Genomic DNA, 20,444 nt, shown 5'->3' with positions numbered 1-20,444 from the left:
AGTGGTGCCTGCGAGTGACTGGAGGTGACGTAGGAACTGGGACGGTTTGCGACTGCCCATTTCTTCTTCCATCAGAATCTGCCGCAATCGTTGATTTTCAGACAGGGAAAATCTTCGCGTGAGTTCTGTCCGCAGCCGGGTGTAAGGGTCGGTTGTCGGTGGTGTACGTATAATGTCTCTCACTTCGAACGCGTACCGACCTTCTAACTGTCCCACGAGGTATGCGAACTTTGTCTCCTCCCGGGTGATGTGGGCGATGGTGAACTGGGCCTCCACTTGGGAGAACCACAATTCCATGTCCTCGGGCCAGAATGGGGGGGAGCTTCACACTCACTCGATGTACGGAATCCTGTTGCGATTGTACTGCGTGCGGTGCTGGAGTCCTCGGTTGAAGTGCTTGCTGTCTGAGTTGCTCGTTTTCCCACCTGAGTTGATCGAGCTGCGCTTGAAGTTCCTCTGTCATCGCGGTGTAGTTGGTGCATCCAGAACAAAGGGGAATTGGGTGCATCGTCTAGCGTGCACTTGTTCGATCCGGCTGGTATGGTACACAAAGGGGGCAATCACAATTCACGGCCCCCAAAAAAAGATCACGTCGGGGTCACCAGTTTGGGGTATAATCACCAAATCAAAGGATGTTGTCTTACCTTCTTGTTTATTCTAGATGAACACTACAGCTGCACTACAAACACTGAGTAATTCCGAAGGAGGCCGCTCCCGTCGTTGTCTCCGTGATGCCTCGAGTACACTGTGCTCTTTGTGTCCCCTGTCTTTCACCCCTGCTTCCAGGGGTCAATCACCTCGCGTCTGGTAAGGCGGAAGGAGTTCCTTCTCTCCCCCCCCTCCCCCGTTAGGTGGCAGCAAAAGTCAGCGGCTTTCGCTACACCACAGTGGCTGTCGCTACACAGGATATAAAATATTATCCAAAAGTTGGTACACACAGAAAGAAGAAGATCCAAAGAACGAAAGACTTAGTATTGTTAGAACTGCTGACGCAATAATTCGGGAAGATATACGATCTGAAACATATGCCAAAGATATGTATCCAAATCCACATGAATGCTTGAAGACAGCTGATGATATGGTTCCAGATACATTAAGGGTCTTTACAGAGGGTGTGATTATTAAACGAATAGAAGGAAATGAAGACTCCATCCAAAGAACATGTGTGTGTATTGAGCATGCTTTCAATTCAGTGATTCAGATTGGACTTGCAGTTCATCTACGTAGACATTTTGGTTCAAGAAATCTTATTGATATGTTATCAAGCATGGGTTTATGTGCATCCTACAATGAAACCATATTGTATCTTAGTTCTGCAATGTTAAGTGATGAGGAAATTGTTGCTGACCAGGAATAATTCATTCAGTTTGTTTTTGATAAGTATTTCGTTCTTTGGATCTTCTTCTTTCTGTGTGTACCAACTTTTGGATAATATTTTATATCCTGTATCACGGAAACATACTGTAGAGGTTTGCCCTTTACGTGTTGTTATTATCATGTCTTCTCCATAGTGATCCCATAGGCGTTTCCTAAGAGTTTATTCTTAGACATCAGTATCTTGTGGAAGATATTTCTTCATCTTTGTCATAAGTTTTTTCATCGAGTACTGACACTCGTTGTTATCATCATCAAGGTAGCAGCATAACTGCAGAAATACACTCATCTTCAGGCCTCCCACGTTTTCCCGATGTAGGTAAATTTAGTGAAACAAGGATGGTGATACCTAGCCTCAACTGCAACTAGATCCATAACGGTACGAATTCGATCAAGCACTGTCCTTCGCCAATCATCATTCCTCTTGATGGCAGCCTCAATGATTTGATCCTTGAATGTTAAGGATTGAACTTCAAATATTTTAACTCGTCTGTTCACATTATTTTTCGTTTCTGCTTGAAAATCACAAACTTCACTGCAAAACAAGCAATCACGTTTGAAGTCAAATATATGTACTGCTGATCGAAGGAGTATTGAATTTTGTGGCAAACGATTACTTGCAGCAGTGATACTACTCTCACGAGTATAGTCTTTACGGCACTTAATATGTAACCTCGCGTTCGTCTCATTTTCCAATTTCTCTAATATTCGATCTTTTCGACGTAAACTGCTGCTCTTTATAGCATTTAAGCCTTTTATCACAACCACAGTGTCACCTTCACTCAACGTTTGTTCACAAATAATACAATATTGTGTTATATCCATTGTTGCCTGCCAAAAAGGTTATTCAGTTTGTTTTCCAATGATCACATACATTACATACAAGTTCCACAACGGCCAGCACCTGTAAAGAAATTACATATATTATTAACAGTGAAATAGTTCTTTAAATCACAAAAATGTATCTTATTACAGTTATTGGAAATTTTCTTTTCTTTAATTTATGTCTGAACACATTTTCGGCTCAGCCTTTACCATTTTTAGTTAATAAAGCAATTATGATCAAATGTCACCGTTCATCCGCCATTTTTCAATATGGCGACCGGAGCACAACTCGGATTGTCGGGGACTTTTAGTATGTTGTTTGAAATACTATACTGGTGATATCTACCAATTTTTATCTCTGTTCGAATTTTTTCCATTCTTTTTCCTAATTTGCCTGAACTATTATACCATATTACCATTTTGTGTTTTGTGAAGTCGATCTGTTTCAAGAAAAAAGCCAAATGTACTGTAAGTGTTTTCTCCTCATGGTTTTTTGTAGGAACGAAATACGTAGCATGTTAGGTTCTGTATTTTCAATGTAAACAATGAATTTCAACAACCGCATGTGCCTTATTGTAGTCCTACCTTTTCACACCAGGCGAAATTTGATTTGAATTTACACACCTAAATGGCAGTGGGATTGAATTTCTCGCTCAGCATTGCAAACTCACAATTGTTACGCACCCAACTTAAGCTCAACGAACCTTTGGTTATTTTTACATTGAAAAACCCCGTGTTGGTTAAGACTGGAGATGAAGTCCAACTGGTGGTTGGCTGACCAAAAAGTTGACCAGTCATTTAAAAACCGGCCCTCGGTGTATTCACAGGACTTGGCCCGCGCGATTTCTTCCTCTAGGTGCACCATTTTAACGATTTTCAATTAGAAGTACTACTGTATTGTCTTTTCCCTATTCTGCAATAATTGTACTAAATATACTACATAGTAACGCATTGTAAATAACCCAATACAACAGAAAAATATATAATGTAAAATGTGCATTTCTAACTTGTCGCAGGAAGTGAATTTTGTACTTGAGATTCAATCCAGAAATTTTTTACTCTAAGCATAGGAGGAAAATTTGTTGCAGGAGGCACCAAATTCTATTTTCACTGTCTACGGCTCTGTGTATGAACACAACTGCAGCATAAATATTTGTGCGTGCACTACTCATACGTGGGGTGAGGGTTAGAGAGGTGATTGTGCTGCAGCTCCTCCTGAAATTTTGAGAAAATCAATTTTTTTTAAATGATAGCAGTAAACAACTCATGAAAAGAAAAAAGGCAAAATGATAAAACAGGGTGTTTACTGACCTGGAAAACCTGGGAAACCTAGAATTAGCCTGGAACCTGGATAACCTGAAGAAAACCTGGATTTTTCTCAAAGTTACCATTTTCACTACATATGTCCACTTCACTTAAGAGCATATGTTTTGTGAGTACGTGGATGGCGACGATGGGGATACTTGAGCATAGTCTGTCACTGCGAAGTGTTGACGTGATATTTAACGTCAGTATTCCTTGGTCATTGTACTGCTCAAGATTTGCTGAATGCATTTTTAAACACTTGGAAGGAAAAGGGTCTCGATTATTCTAAGTTACTACAAGTTTCTCTTGATGGCCCAAATGTTAATTTGAAATTTCTCAGCGATTTGAAGACCTTTCTGAGTGGAGAATTTGGTAATGGTCCACAGCTCTTGGAAACAGGAACATGGTCGTTACATATTGTTAATGGGGCTTTCAAGACTGCATAACAAAGCTGGTTGGAAAAGAACTGAGTTTTTGAGATCATTGTACTACTTATTCAAGGACTTTCCATCTAGATGGGCATACTTCATTACAGCCTCAAGAACACAGGCATTTCCTCTTAAGTTCTGCTCCATTAGGTGGGTGGAAAATTGAAGAGTGATCAATCGTTCAATGCTCATGATTCCTGCCTTAAAAATTTATGTCGATGCAGTGAAAACAAAACAACTTGGAACATCAAACTTTAGTAAAGTGAAGACCCACATCAGTGACATACTTTTACTTGTGAGATTGGGGTTCCTTTCTTCTATATCTGTAGAGCTAGAAGAATTCCTCGTAAAGTACCAGACAGACAGTCTACTGCTTCCGTTTCTTTGTAATGACTTAAACACTTTGATATGGAGTTTGTTAAGCCGCTTCGTAAAAGGAGATATTTTAAAGGGTGCAGCTACTTCAAAGAGTTTGCTCTCATTAGATGTTTATGATAAGGAAATCTTAAAACCAGTTAGGTTAGTTGATCTTGGATTTTCTGCAGCTACATATCTTAAAGGAGTTAAGGATATTGAAGTTCTCAGTTTTAAAGGAGAATGCAGAAAATTTTTGCAAGAACTGTGCAAAAAGCTTATGCAGAAATGCCTGTTGAAGTTCAAAGTTACGAGAGGCGCCAATTGCTTGTCTTCAGAAACTATGGTCAATGAAACCCTTTGAGAGTCATGAATCACACTTGCTCTTGAGACATTTGTGGAAAAGCAACAAATGGCACCTGTAGTTGCTGACACGGTTAAACGAGAGTATTTAAAGTTGTTCGAATCCTGAAATAACACAAAAGTTGTTAAATTTCAGTGAAAAAGACAAGAGATTAGATTCTTTCCTACATGATTTGTTCACCAAGTAAGGCATTTCTAGTGCTTTTAACACCTTCATGCATAAAATTTGTGTTCTTTTTCACAGCAACGCTGCAGTAGAAAGGAGCTTCTCCGTTAACAGAGAGTACTTTGTGGAAAATCTACAAGACGAGAGCTTGGTTGCTCAAAGAAGTGCGTTAGATGCTGTACAAGCTGCTGGAGGAATATCCAATGTTTATATCACGAAGAGCATGATTCATTATGTTAGAAATGCATCAAGGAGGAGGAATGAGTATTTGAAAGACTGTAGTGAAAAAGAAGTCAGAGAATCTCAAGAAAAGAAAAGCCTTAAAGAGAAAATAAAAATGCTAGAAATAAAAAGGCTGCTGGCTGATGCTGAAGCTGAAGCAGTTGCAGCAGCAAAAAAGGTAAAAGCCACATTCAACTCTAAAGTATAAGAATCAAGATTATTAGGTTTTGTTCTGCAATTTCTTATTTGCCTTACACAGTGTGTGAACATGTATGAGAACATATGCTTTCATTTATAGCTGCTGGTAATATTTGTAAATGTCAAGAAAAGGAAGAAAGTTATACTAGAAAATGTTGTACTCAAAGAACTCCAATCTGAACACATTGTTTTTGTTACTTACAGAATTATTGTACAAGCGAAAAGTATATTTTGTATGAGTATATTTTATGAATAAATTTGTATGAGTATGAGTAAATTTTGTAAAAATGAAGTAACTGGCCATTCCCCGTCCAAGAAGAATATGCAGTAATGTGTAATTATATAAATTAACATATGCTTAGAGTTTAAATTAATAATTTTTAGAACTTTTGTAGTAAAAACAAAATGTAAAAAATATACTACTACCAAGGGATATGAATTACACGGCAGTTAAAGGTGAGAACTCAGCTTGCTTTTGTTAGTTACTGCAAATTTTTCTCAACTTTTCTTTGTTTAAAAAAATATAGACCTGGAGAATAATATAAATAGACCTGGACAAACCTGGAAAAATCCTGGAATTTAAAGACAAACATTTAGTAGAGACCCTGTAAAAGCCTGAGAAACGGCTACCACATCTATGAAAGGCAGCAGGCACGCAAACTACCCACTCCCGGCACGGGGAGGTAGTGACAAAAAATAACGATGCGGGACTCATCCAAGGCCCCGTAATCGGAATGGATCCACCCTAAACAGTTAGGTGAACCTATCGGAGTGCAAGTCTGGCGCTAGCAGACACGGTAAGTCCAGTTCCGATAGCTTATACTAATGACCCCCGATTACCATTTTTATCTTTGAACAACTTTTAAAATGAAGGTAAAAAGTTATATTTATGAAATATTTTATACTGTATCCTGTCTCCTTCCAGAATGAAGCTATGTAATATTCCCAAGTCGAACTCCAAAACAATTCCAGCTATTGCATCTAAATTAAAATCAGTTACTCTATATTTATCAATTTTTTGGGGGTGGGGGTTTGGGAGATTATGATGAACGAATTTGGGGGGGACTGCATCCAGGGTCTTGGGATGGATGGACACCCCTGCTAGGAAGATTATAAATTTTGAAAGGAAAGATGGCATGCAAACAATATATCATTTATTCCATCCATTGCCTTATAATCAGTTTCCAGAGCAGGCATGTTTTTGTGGTTTTCATCAACAAGCACATTATACAAATGATTGTAGGACTGTCCTGGTGGGAATGATGCTGGAAGGTTGTTGTTATTATTCTGCCTTCTCTCCCTGTACTTCTATAATAGTGTTAAAAAGTAATTTATAATATAATTCGTGAAGATAATTCAGGGTCTAACTCGAGAGTGAAAAAGTTTGATCACAGATTAAAATCAAAATACATGAATAGACATTGTTATCTCTAACCAATGAACAATACACACATTCAAATATAATAAAAATATGTTACAAATAGCAAAACAAACTTATAAAATACATGTAATTAAATTCACCACGTGCATTAATAGGTTTCCTGTATTTTTTTAACAGAATATTAAGGAAGGTGTAAACGTGATTAAAAATTCAAATTTCAACGCCAATGTAGTCAAACTAAAAAAAAACATCTCCCTCAGCCATCAATCGAGACAACCAGAAACTTACCAAGACTGCAACGACTATTCCGGCAGACACAGCAAGCAACATCATCGGAACCTTTTATGCCATATATCGACCAGCCCAGACTCCGAGATGGAGTTGATTCCTTGGACAAACTTATGAAGTGTCTTGTATCATGCTGTTTATGTGTTCTGTGTTATTTTTAACAAGATTTTTCTTTGTATTTACCAATGTGGCTATTTAATAATGTATTCTTGCCCACCATAGCACAGCATGCTACGATGCCGAGGGTCCCATGTTTGAATCCCAGCCTGGGCATGGGTGTTCTTTATGAGTGTCAATTCATCATATCATCCCTCATCCTCATCTTCGTGATTACCCAAAAAATTTCAGAAAAGCAAAGTAAATTAAACCAAATCAATCAACCAGTCAATCAATAATGCATTTTTAAAAAAATATTTTTTGCTAGTCATCAACAGCATTAGTAGGCAATATGTTCTTATGCTGTGTCTTGGTATTCTGCATTATTTTGCATAGTAAGAATACACAAGCAATTTCTCCATAAAATATACTGTTACCATATTTGGATTCAATCTGTAATCTTGTAACACTTAATCCCACCAATTCTAATCTTTCCAATACATTTGAGTATGCATAATAGATCCTGTACATTTTGAAATGTATAAATATTATAAATGTTTTCTGTACCCTCTCAAGTGTCGCATCATGCTATGATGCCAGGGGTCCCAGGTTCGAATCTTGGTCTGGGCGTGGATGTTGTGAGTGTCCATTCATCAATTTCATCATGTCATCACTCATCCCCATCTTTGCAAATTAGCTAAAAAGTGGCACAAAAAGTGAAGTAAAATAAAGCAACCAGTTCCATATCACAATGAAGAAAATTCAAGAATTGGCTTAACTTTCAGCATTAATAATAACACCATACTTTTGTCTTCTCATTCCAAATAGGTGTGACCTCAAATCTTCTTATTCATCAGCATTTAAAGCATTTTTGGTATAGATGTTATGTTAAAAAAATGTTTCCCCAAATAAATAAAGTGCAATAGTTTTGAAAACATTACAAGAGAACTGGCCTTAAAACCCATATTTATAAATGTAGTGTTTATTATACTGAATAAGAAGTATTTGTGTTTTTCTTATTTTATGCTACATTTCTGTCTCTTTTTGTGTATTGCAATGATGAAGCGAGGTCGTAAGTGTACCATGCTGGGCCATTGAGGTGCCCAAGTTTAGCATGTGACTGTTCATCATTCACCTTCTTCATCACAATCAACATAAAGAGGTGGTAGAGTGATGATAAGTAGCAAAATACAAGAAAACCATTAAGAATTAGTGTTAGTACACACACTGATCAAAAGTATCCTGATATCTACCCGAAACTATAGTCACACTATTCCTGTGACACACTCCCACTACTGGACATTCATATAGAGCTGGTCCACCCTTTGCCTTGATCACAGCCTGTATTCTCCCAGGGAAACTTGCCACCAGCCATCTGAATTTTTCTGGAGGAATGGCAGTTTATTCTTCCTGTAAAACTGTAGCCAGAGCAGGTACTTACTGGTATGGGACGTTGGGGTCTAGAGCATTGTTGCCATTTTAATTAGTCCCATAGGTGTTCAGTGGAGTTCAGATCTGGACTGGTAAGGCCAGTCCATTTCAAGAACCCGATTGTTCACATACCATTCACGTACGTGGTCCCAACGTTATGACAGGCAGTGTTGTTATGCTGGTATACACAATGGTCATCAGGGAACTGGTCTCTCACTGTAGGAAGTACACAGCTGGTCAAAATGTCCTTGTACCATGCTGCAGCGAGAGTGTTGTACAGTGTTACAAGAGAGCCAAGTCCATTCTTGGAAAAACGTCACCTTTTCCAACCTCCATTGTAGGCACTACATATGAAAGTAGTTATCGTTCTCCGTGCATACGGCACACCCAAACCCTACCATCCACCTGCCACATGGTGTAGTGTAATTCATCACTACAAAACACGTCTCCAGTTCTTCACTGCCCAGTGGCATCACTCTTATACCACCTCTCCAATGACATAGTGCCGTTGCCTTGTAATCAAGGGGTTCTGGGTTTTGATACCCAGTGGAGGCACAGTGGTTCGGATCCCACTTTAAATTGTAGGTCCAGTCCCAATTTGCCTTTTTGTGCATAAAGTGCTTAAAACACCAATTAAATCAATCAACTTCAGGCCGTGCTTATCATTCAGACCAGAAATGTTTGGTTTGTTGGCAACTGCTATGCCTTGAAATCCCATTACACTCAGCTTTTGATGAAGTCATGGTGCTGACTGTATTTTTAGTAGCAGTGTGGAACCCTCGGGTGATTGTTTCCAGTGATGACTGGCACTTCACACACCACCATTTTCAACAATGTTGGTTCTGGTCTGTCAGTATATGCAGCCTACCTGTTCACGATTTTGTTGTGATTGCTCCTTCACGTTTCCATTTCACAATCGCATCACGAACAGTCGATTTCAGCAATTACAGAAAGATTGAAATGTCCCTAACAGACTTCTAACACCCGTGGTAATCAACAACAAGTCCACATTCGAAGTCACTGGGATCTACTGACCACCCAATTCTGTTGGTACTTCATAGCTACGGACACTATGCAATGCCCTGCTTCTATTTTTTTTTTTTACCAGACTGTGACATCACTGTGATGTCTACGTGTCAGTTCACTATTGCCATGGGGTGCCCGGTTACTTTTGATCAGATAGTATATTTTTGTAAGACCTGTTCATTGTGTAGTTGCTCTTTACTTATATATATATATACACATGGGTTGTAAATTTACAAGAGGCAACACTGTCAGGAAGAGCTGATAACACTATGCAGGTTCTGTCAGATGGTGAGCATTGCCAGTTTGGGCCCATGTTGATGTGTGGAGATCCAAAAGTGGTTGGTGCAGTGAGTGCTGTTGTGTATGGACGAGGTTGAAATGAACACCATTTTGTTCACTACCCTAAAACATGTTTGCCAAGGTAAGACAGCAGTTTTGGATTACAATACAGGTGGACTGTGCCAAAAACGAAGGAGAATTGTCATCTTGACTTGCATGAAGCCTGTATCTGATAGTTGCACAATGGATAAGTGCATTTCTTGAAAAGGTTGGGATGTTAAGTGAGAACATGAAAATTTCATCTTGCTGGGTTCCCGATATTGTGACCATTGTGCAACCATCAGATATGGCTAGGTATTGTTGCTACAGGCTTAATGCAAGTCTTGATGACATTCTCGTGCATTTTTGCCACGGCCCACCTGGATTTTGATCCAAAATCGCTGCCTTATCCTGGCAAACATGTTTTAGGGCAATGAACACAATGGTGTTCATTTGAACATCGTACATACACAATAAGAGGAGTAATACCTCTTTAAAAAAAACCTTGCTCCATCTGGCTCCGGATGGTAGCACCTTGTGAGGGCCCCTTACCAGGGATAAGGTGAAGACCTCAACAGCATCTGTGGTGGAGAAGGAGACATTCGGAATGGCAGAGATGGCGGAAGAGGCAACACACCCTCTTGGGAGAAGAGGGAAACCACTGCCTTGTGGAGAAGGGAACTTCAAAGGCTAAGGGAGTAAACACTGAAAGAATATTGTAGTCCCCCAGGTTGGGAGTTGGGTGCTGTGCCAACAACTCAGCCCTGAAAAATTCCAACAGGTACGAAACCACAATCAGAGCCTCGGAAGGATGGACATAAATAAGACGACCAAGGCGAAAGGATAGTGGACATTGAGATGGGTACATGGAACATCAGAACACTTCTCAATCAAGGGGCCCTGAAAATAGTCACGGACCAACTGATTAAATATAACATACAATAGCTGCCCTACAGGAAACAAGGTGGACAGATAATGATATATGGGATACAAAGACACATGTTATATACAGTAGTGGCAAAAAGAAAGGAAATATAGAAGCAGGGGTGGCCTTCATAGAGAGAAGAATGAAAGAGAACGTAATTGATTTTAAACCTATAGATGAGAGAATATGTAAAATAAGAATGAGAACTAAATTCTTTAATGTAACCATTATAAATGTCTATGCACCTACAGAAGAAAAAGAACAATCAATAAAATATGACTTCTATGATAAACTAGAAAAGACAATAGACAGTGTACCATCCAGCGATGTGAAGATGATAATGGGGGACCTGAATGCACAAATAGGCAAAGAGGAAATTTACAAAAACAATTGGAAAGCACAGTTTACATGAAAATTCTAACAATAATGGTCAAAGACTCGTAGACCTGGCAATTACGTAGTAAAAATATGATAATAGCGTCCACAATGTTCCCCAGAAAACAAATAGAAAAGTATGCATGGAGATCACCTGGTGGAAGAACCAACAATCAAATAGACCATGTTTTGATAGATCGAAGGAGAGCAACAAGCATTATAAATGTACAATTATACAGAGGGTCCAGTTGCAGAACAGATCATTACCTAGTCAAAGTAGTCTCAGAGGACGAATAACAAAATAACAAAGAAACAAAACAAACGAATCAGAAGTACGATATTAAGAAAGTCACAGGAAAGATACATAGTCAGAGGTTTAAGAAAGAATTAGTGCACAAACTAGAACAAGTAGGCACAAACAGCATGCAAAAAACAGAAGAAATATGGAATAAGATAAAATCAAATATAGAGGAAACCGCAAAGATGGTGTTAGGACCAATGCAGTACAACAAAGGGTAGGAATGGTTTGATGAAGAATGCAAAAGGGCCATCCAAGAAAGAGATACAGTATATCAGTCATATCTAGATAGACCAACAAGAGCAAAGAAACAAAAAACTGGAAGAGCTAGGAAAAATAGTATACAACATATGTCGTAGGAAGAAAAGAAACCATGTAACGGAGAAAATAAATAAAGTCAATCAAGACTTTAAACAAAGAAATACATACATGGCATACAAGGAAATATAGGATTTAAACCAAGAACAAACATCTGCAAAGATAAAGAGGGAAAACTACTGGGGAATGAAAAGCAAATATTAATTAGATGGACTGAATATTTTGAACAGTTACTGAACAACACAGAACCCCAAAATGAGGACCAAGAAATGACCCAAGTAGGGAAGAAGAGTCACAAGAACCAGAAGAGCACTAGCAGAAATTCGAAAAGCCATTCGGAACCTAAAAAATAACAAAGCACCAGGGAAAGACAGGATACCAGCAGAAATATGGAAATATGGAGGGAATAAGTTGTTAGAATCCCTACACTTACTCCTATGCAAAGTCTGGAGCCTAGAACATATGCCAGATGACTGGATGGAGAGTATAATTTACCCCATATTCAAGAAAGGGGATAAACAAATGTGTGAAAATTACAGGGGAATATCGTTGCTGTGTGTAGCATACAAGATATTGACAAGCATACTTAGAAAAGACTGCAACCATATGCAGAAGCATTAGGAGAGTACCAAGCTGGCTTCAGAAAAGACAGGTCTACAATAGATCAAATACGCACAGTCAGACAGATACTGGAGAAGTGTTGGAAAGGGAACATAGAAATAACACAAGTCTTTGTCAATTTTAAACAAGCATATGACTCCATTGATAGAACTAAAATTGGAAACATATTGAGTACATTCAGAATACCCTCAAAATTAATTCGATTGGTAGAAATGACGATGCAGAACACCAAGGCATGTGTGAAGATACAAGCAAATATGGGAAAGAGCTTTTCAGTTAAACAAGGTCTCAAACAAGGAGATGGCTTGGCACGACTCTTGTTCAATCTGTCTCTGGAATATGTGATAAGGAAACTAATGATAGATACCAGAAGAACATTAGAATATAAGTTAACCAAAATAGTTGAGTATGCAGATGACGTCAATATCATAGGAAGATCCATAAGATCAATTAAAGAAGTAGTGGAAACACTAGAGGAGAAAGGGAAGGACATTGGATTACAAATGAACACAAATAAAACAAAAATATTAGTCCAAACTGAGAAAGCAAAGTCAAAGGAAAATCATATAAAAATTGGAGGACATGAATTGGAAGTGGTATCAAGTTTTCCTTATCTAGGAGTATTCATCACAGACAAAAATGATGAGATGATAGAAGTAAGAAATAGAATACAAAGAGCCAATAAAGCATACTTCTCATTACTACCATTGATTAAATGTCATGGAGTAAACCATAGAGCCAAAGTTACTTTGTATAAAACACTAATTCGCAGCATAATTATATACAGGAGTGAAACACTTGGACTTGTTTGAACGGAAAATACTGAGGCAAATATTTGGACCAATAAAAGTGCAAGATATTTGAAGAATAAGAACCAATCAGGAATTACTTGAACTTTACAAAGATGTACCCATCTCAGTTTATATAAGAGCTAAAAGGTTAGAGTGGGTAGCCTTGATAGGACGGGATGGAAGAGGAAGATTGGGGAGGCTATAGACCGAATACGGACCGGAGCACCATAGAAGAAGACATACACAATAGCACTCACTGCACCAACCACTTTTGGCACTCCACACATCGACATGGGCCCCAACTGACAATACTCATCGTCTAATAGCACATGCACGGTGTTATCACCTCTTCCTGACAGTGTTACCACTTTTAAATTTACAACCCATGTGTAAAACGATAAAATAATTTATACTTGTATTCAACTTTCAGGTAACAGTGCCAATCAGGTTTGGGAACAGAATTCAAGAAATATTGATTCAAGGTGATGGAATTTGTAACACTAAGGACCACACTCCAGCTTTACGAGAGAAAACTCCTGACCAAAATCTAACACTGGTTCCAGCAATTCCAGTAGTTCTCTCTGCATCTCAGCTTATAATCAAGACACTTTCAATTCATTCGAAAGCACACAGGGTTGTCTTCGTCAAGAATGTCTCGAATGATACATACAGATTTCTGTGGAAGAGCATTTATGTTAATGATCTATTGAAGATCAGCATGATCCCGGATGGTGGAGTTTTGAAGGCAGGCGAATTCGTTGGATGCAGAATTGCCATTGAGAGCTATTGCTTCCCATCAGTCGTGCAGTGTAAAGTTCAGTGTTACATATATAACATATCAGCTGAAGATGTGTATCAAAGTAATGTGAGAATCATAGAAGAAATCAAAATTAGGAGGCAAGAAGAATTTATTATAATTGAAGGAGGTTTACAGATACCAGTAAGCAAATATTTTTCAAATTATTACAGTGGAATCCCAATTTTACGTTCCCAGGTTTTACATGTTCCCACATTGATAATCCCAACACAGCAAAATGCTATAAAATTTTCCTCGATTTTACATTTTCCTGCATTTTAAGTTTTTCAGCTTGCTCCTCTGGAGATCGTAAAATCGAGCTTCCACTGTATTATAATTTTTCGTGCCTTTCTAAAGTTCCCCATTTACATTGCACCATGCCACGAATGCGCACAAGGGGATTTGGAGGTAGGGTCCCACACATTCTCAATCCAGGCCATTTTTGGAGGTGATGTGATCAACATCACTCTCTGCCTTCCCCCCCCCCCCCCTTCCCCCAGGGTTACCCACATGTATAGGGGAGAGTTGCAAATGGGGAAGCTAGCATAGTGTTTTTTTTTTAATTTTGCAAATTACAAAAACAAAATGGAATTGTTTAGCTTAGTACAGTTGTCAAAGTTTTGGCTCTTATATGCTGCAGTACAGATCTTCATTTTCCAAAACGTTTCTTCAGATTTTTTTTAAAGATGACACATGTAAGTAAATAAGCACAAGAACGACTAAACTACAATGAAACAACTACATAACTACAACTCTAGGCCAGCAAGTAAGTAACTGACAGTTTAAACTGACGGAACATTCAAGAGTTGTGAGAACAGTTGCCATAATGTGAAAGCTACATTAAAATAGATTATGAGTGTGCAGTATATTTATTTCCTATTCTTCATTTTAATTGCTATTATTTACTAAAAGCCAGTTTAAAAACTCTTCATTTGAAATTATTTAGTCTAATTAAACAATTGTATAAATTTGTGGCTTTTTTGTTTTCCATAAATTAAGTAAGAAAATGAAATGCGTTCATTTCAGAACAAAGATGCACATTAACCCTTAACTGGGCAACCAGTGTCTATCAGACACTGTTGCTTATATATTTTGTCACATACTCCGAACGATACTTCCTGCGAACATTTTTACATTTTCCCACATTTTAAGTTTTTCCAGCTTGGTCCTCTGAATAGCATAAAATCTAGGTTCCACTGTATACAGGTTTTTGTAAACTATAATGAATGGAATTGAAATGGGGATCTAATCACAATAGAATGTAAACTGCTCGCCATTAAAAATGCAACACCCAGAAGGAGTAATAGGAATCGGACGAAATGTACACAGTGTGTAGAGGAGAGGTGCAGAAGGAAATGATTAGGTGTTCAAGGCCGTCATGCTTCATGTGCGCCTGCCATGCCATCTGGTAAGTGGTACCTGTAGCAGGTCAGATAGGTGCAGAAGAGCAGTGAAAGTGCATGGTCGTGAGTGTAGTGTGTTAAAATCGGTCAGCAATGCCACGTTGTCGAATACGGCAGCGATTCCAGCAGGTTTCCCAGTTCGTATTGTTGCATACCGTGAATGCGGATTATCCTACCGTGAGATCGGTGCCCGTGTAGGACGGAATGCATCCACAGTGATCCGTGTATGGAACCAGTGGGTCCAGGAAGGCACTGTAGAGCGACGTAGAGGTTCACAATGTCTTTGTCGGACGACGGAACGAGAGGACAGTCGTCTGATACGCATGGCCCTTACAGACAGAACGGCCACGTCAACGAGGATTGCGCATGAAGTACGGGATGTTTTACAACGTCCAGTGTCCCCATGAACCATGCTTCGTCGTTTGGCGAACCGGGGAATTTTTTTCCCGGCACCCACTGTTGCGGATTCCTCTGATGCTAGAGCTTATTCGTTTGTGTCTGAGATGGTGCCAAGACCGTCGTGCATGGATGGCGGAGTGGAATGCTGTAGTGTTCTCTGATGAATCCCGCTTCTGTATACAACATCATGATGGATGTACACGCGTGTGGCAGCACCGTGGCACTAGGCTTCATGACGCCTGCATCATGCATCATCACACAGGGCCTTCATTGGGTATCAAGGTATGGGGTGCCATCGCCATAGGTGTTCCTTCGCGTCTCGTATGCATTCAAGGGACATTGAACAGCCAAGGGTACATCACACAGGTTCTCACCCCTGTTGCTGTCCCATTAATCCATGCACTGCATAATGCCACTTTTCAACAGGATAACGTGCGCCCCCATGTTGCAAGGAATGTCCTCGCATTTATGGAAGCTAACCACATGCCCCTGCTTCCTTGGCCAGCACGTTCACCGGATATGTCGCCAATTGAACATGTCTGGTCCATGGTGGGTCGCCGGCTGGCCCAACTCAGGTTTCCGGCACGTAATGTTGAAGACCTCTGGCACCGTGTGGAAGCTGCTTGGGACGCCATACCACAAGCAGACATCGATAGACTCATTCTGTCCATGCCTCGCCATGTTGCAGCAGTTATTGCCGCCCGTGGAGGCTGTACACGCTACTAGCTCCTTGGGGTTATGCAACCATGTTCTACGTGTCACATGTTATACCACCGAGCTCTAACTGTAATCATTTTCTTATCTTATTATGAACTCCATATTTGCCAAGTTTCGTGTTTCTATCTCATTTCCTTCTGGGTGTTGCAATTTTTATGGCGAGCAGTGTAGTTAGCTACCCATTCGATGGATATCATCACTACTTTATGCAGAACTTGTAATCTCCCCTTTTTATCCTTCCTCCCCATCTTGTCCATCTTTCCCTTACTTTTATTTAAGGCTATACTTTATATATACGCTATATATGGGACAAGGCTGGAAAAATTCTGACTTTAGATAACCTCCCCTGGAATCGAACCTGGGTCTCTTGCATGGAAGTCAGATGTAATATCAACATCTCCTTTTGGTCCGTAATTTAATAATTTTCAAGGCAAGTGGATATCTGGCATCCTCAGAACATGTTGTTCCACTTTAACTTGATATTTTTAAATATATTCCATCATTGCTACATCCTTCCATTTATTTCGGATTTCTTCACTTCTAATTTTGTCTCGTAAGGTTGCTCCACTTAAAGACCGCAAAAATCTCACTTGTGAATCATTTACTCTAGTTTTATGATGACAAAGAGTCCAACATTTGCTACCATTTAGAATATCTGGTTTTGAAATTATGATATGGTATCTAATTTGAATTTCTTTTCTCATTTGTTATCCAAAATTTCTTTTCGAAATTTTATTTAATGTACTATATTTTATTAAATTTTTCTCAACATCTTTTTTTTGGTGTTCGAACTGCGAAACATGGCTGCTCAAATATACAAAGTCTGTTTGTTACCTGTTCAATTATTTTATCGTTTATCACTATTTTCACTGTAGGAAGTAGGAAGGTTTTTTTAATATTTATTGCCATTGACTTTCTATTATCCTCCGAAATTTTCATGTTATAATTTGTAAGAATTGTTTGAAGTTGGAAAACACGTTTGTAGATCATCTTCACTTGCTGTCATCAATATCTGGTCGTTTGCAAATATTACTGTTTGTAGTATTGCCTTTCCGTCAATATATATTCCTGAGGGCTTTAAAGATTTCCATTCCTGAAATATTTTATCAAGGTACAGAATAAATAATAATGGAGAAAGACCACATCCTTGTCTTAGTCCTTGATTTATTTGAAAGGCTTCCATTGTTCTTCCATGATCTGTGGGTCCCTTTCAATGAGCTGTAACATGTGCTCACAAAAATCAGCCCAGTTCACTTAATCACCGGGGTTTAATCCTTGCACAATTTGAATTTTTGACAGGTGTAGGTGTAAGTCATCTTGCAAAATTCTTCTCATTGTTCAATTCGAGATTCTAAGAGAACACTGTGGTGCTGGGCAGATCTTTGAGGGTTTCTTGTCAGTCATCGCAATTCGTACAGCCTCCACATTCTCGGGTGTCCTCACACTTCTTGCACTCCCACCTCTTCTTCATGTTGTTTGACCTGTTGTTTCAAAGTTGTGAACCCAACCAGCAATGACTTTCCTTCCTGGGACAGGAGCATGAGGCAGCAGACAAAATTGTTGTCAGAATGCACGTCGTGCATGTACGTAGCTTTCACCATTTAATTAAAATGCTTTAACAGCGAAACAGTGATGTTCACCGGTCTAATGCTGCATTATTACTAAACTTCCCGGTGTGTAGAATGTCAAGGTCACTGCCTACTTGCCCCACCACAAGCAGCTCCAGTGCATGCGCACCTTAGAAAAAGGGGGTTTGACTGCCCCACCCTGTATAATAGTTGTGAAAAATATTGTTTCCAGCTGTAATTCCAGTTATGGCTAACCTGTCTGAACAACCTTCCTTAAGCCATTGAAACACTTTGAAACCACATTGTTGGGCTCCTGTGAGATCCCTTTCCAATTTTTTTACAAATCTTTCTCAACCTTCATTATGTGATTTTCTTGACAATTTTTCTATGATCTATGTCTCCAGAATTTAACCATTTCCAAGTACACAGGACTTCTTATTATCAACAGCCTCTTGGATTTCCTTATTCCATATTTTTAGACAGTTTTTATGTTTTAATTTTTTGTGTGCCAAGACTTTCATATGCTTTTCTTTTTTACTGATTTGCAAAGATTGATTCAATCAATCTCAACATTCCAAATGTGTTGCTAATCTATCCTCATACGAGGGCTATTCGGAAATCAACCTCTGGGAGGCACGAAATAAAACAGATATAAAGGCAACTAAAATTTATTATGCGCAAGAGTTGCACACATACATATGCTATTTTTCAACATAATTGCCACCTGAATTCCGACACTTGTCATAGCATAGCACCATCTTTTGTATGCCCTCGTCGAAGAAGGTTGCCATCAGCGAGCTCAGCCACCCCCAAACCCTGTTCATCAGCTCCTCATTGCTCTTAAATCTCTGTGACCCCAACCATACTTTCATCTTTGCGAATAAATGAAAGTCGCTGGGTACGAGGTCCAGGCTGTAGGGAGGGTGGTCAAACACTTCCCATTGAAACTTTTGAAGCAAGGCTTGTGTGACCTCAGCTGTATGTGGGCATGCATTATAATGAACCAAAACAATCTCCGAGGACAACATGCCTCGCCTCTTGTTCTGAATCGCCCGTCGAAGTTTTTTAAGGGTTTCACTGTACACTGCCGCAGTGATGGTCGTACGAGGCTCCATAAAGTCTATCAGAAAGACCCCCTGTAGGTCCCAAAACACTGTTGCCATAAGCTTCTTGGACAACATTGGTCACACCTTTTTGGGTTTGTTTGGCGAGTTCGTATGCATCCATTGTTTCAACTGTTCTTTGATTTCAACATTTCCAAAGTGGACCCATGTTTTGTCACCTGTCACAATCTTGGACAGAAAAGCATCACCATTTGTTTGATAGCATTCCAGAAACTGCAATGCCGACCCCATGCGCTGCTTGGGTACCCACCTTGCACAAAACTTGTGATAATCCATCTTTACAGTCACAATCTCGTAAAGTGTTGTTCGCCCGACTTCCGGAAATTCAGAAGACAAGTCCGATATTGTGAAAGTGTGGCACTCGCCAATAACTCTATCCACACATTGCACAATGTCATCCATCACAATAGACTGTGTTTCCTGGCCACCTTCATTGTGCACATCGGTTCATCCCTCTCGAAACTTCCGGCACCATTCCCTCGCACATCCTTCACTCATGAACTTATCTCTGTACACGGCACTCATTCTGTGATGGATTTCACCTGCACTGTGTCCTTCAGCCTGAAGAAAGCAGATCACACTGCGAACCTCACATTTGGCAGGAGCAGCGATTGCACCAACCATCGTTTCCCGCTCACTGCACACGAGGCACTGAATGCAGTAACCGACCACTTGGGGTGACGTGAACCAACAACGTGATCGCTTACTTCTGCACATGCACCGGGATATTGCAGTAACCCATGCGCTCCTAGCAGCAAAACTGAGGTTGATTTCCGATATACTTTTATTGTTTCATATATCCACATTTTAAGTAATTTTGTACCAAAATCGTATAGCCAAAGTTGATTTTACGTGTCACCTAATGAATAGACACTTGCAGCCTTGGTCCTAAAAGGGTTGTACCATGGAGTAATTAGTCCTTCATAGGTGTTTTCCCTGCCGTTGGCAATAGTAGAAGATAAAAGTTCACCTCCAGATGTGAGAAAAAGGTACTTTCTTGAAATATACGTAGTGTTAGAATAAGTAAAAGTTAACTCACTAGACAATGAATACTGACCAATGAACATTGCATGCAATTTTTCGTTTCTTGAAAAAAAGATGAAGGTTGGCCTGAAAAATTAGACAAAAAAAATTGTTCTCTGTTTCACTCATGTGCAAAGATAATAGCTCATAATACATAGCTGGCAAATTGCCCGTCATTTTAATTCAATTCAATTTTGCCTGATGAAATCTTGGAATTGAAACATAGATGGCAATGATCGAGAGCATAACATCCCATGCTTGAAGTGCAAATTTCTATGTTGGGGGATGTTTGGTTGACCCCGTTGCGTGAC

General features: G+C 39.4%; 1 protein-coding gene across 4 annotated transcripts in view; it reads left to right on the top strand.

Annotated features, from left to right (window-relative positions):
- Window positions 1-20,444, top strand: part of LOC145994042 (cilia- and flagella-associated protein 65-like) — an 85,957-nt gene that overhangs the window by 47,100 nt on the left and 18,413 nt on the right. For 3 of the 4 annotated variants that reach the window (XM_083130128.1, XM_083130139.1, XM_083130133.1), the window contains one exon: window positions 13,534-14,043. The exons of the other annotated variant lie outside the window; for it this stretch is intronic. In XM_083130128.1, coding sequence (XP_082986254.1) covers window positions 13,534-14,043 — 510 coding nt within the window. The remainder of the gene's footprint in view (window positions 1-13,533; window positions 14,044-20,444) is intronic. 4 annotated transcript variants of the gene reach the window in all.

This window comes from Lepisma saccharinum, chromosome 1 (assembly GCF_977018435.1).
Source record: "Lepisma saccharinum chromosome 1, izLepSacc3.1, whole genome shotgun sequence".
Classification (NCBI taxonomy): domain Eukaryota; kingdom Metazoa; phylum Arthropoda; class Insecta; order Zygentoma; family Lepismatidae; genus Lepisma; species Lepisma saccharinum.
The sequence above is the reverse complement of the archived record's forward strand: the minus strand, read 5'-3'. Positions and strand labels throughout refer to the sequence as shown.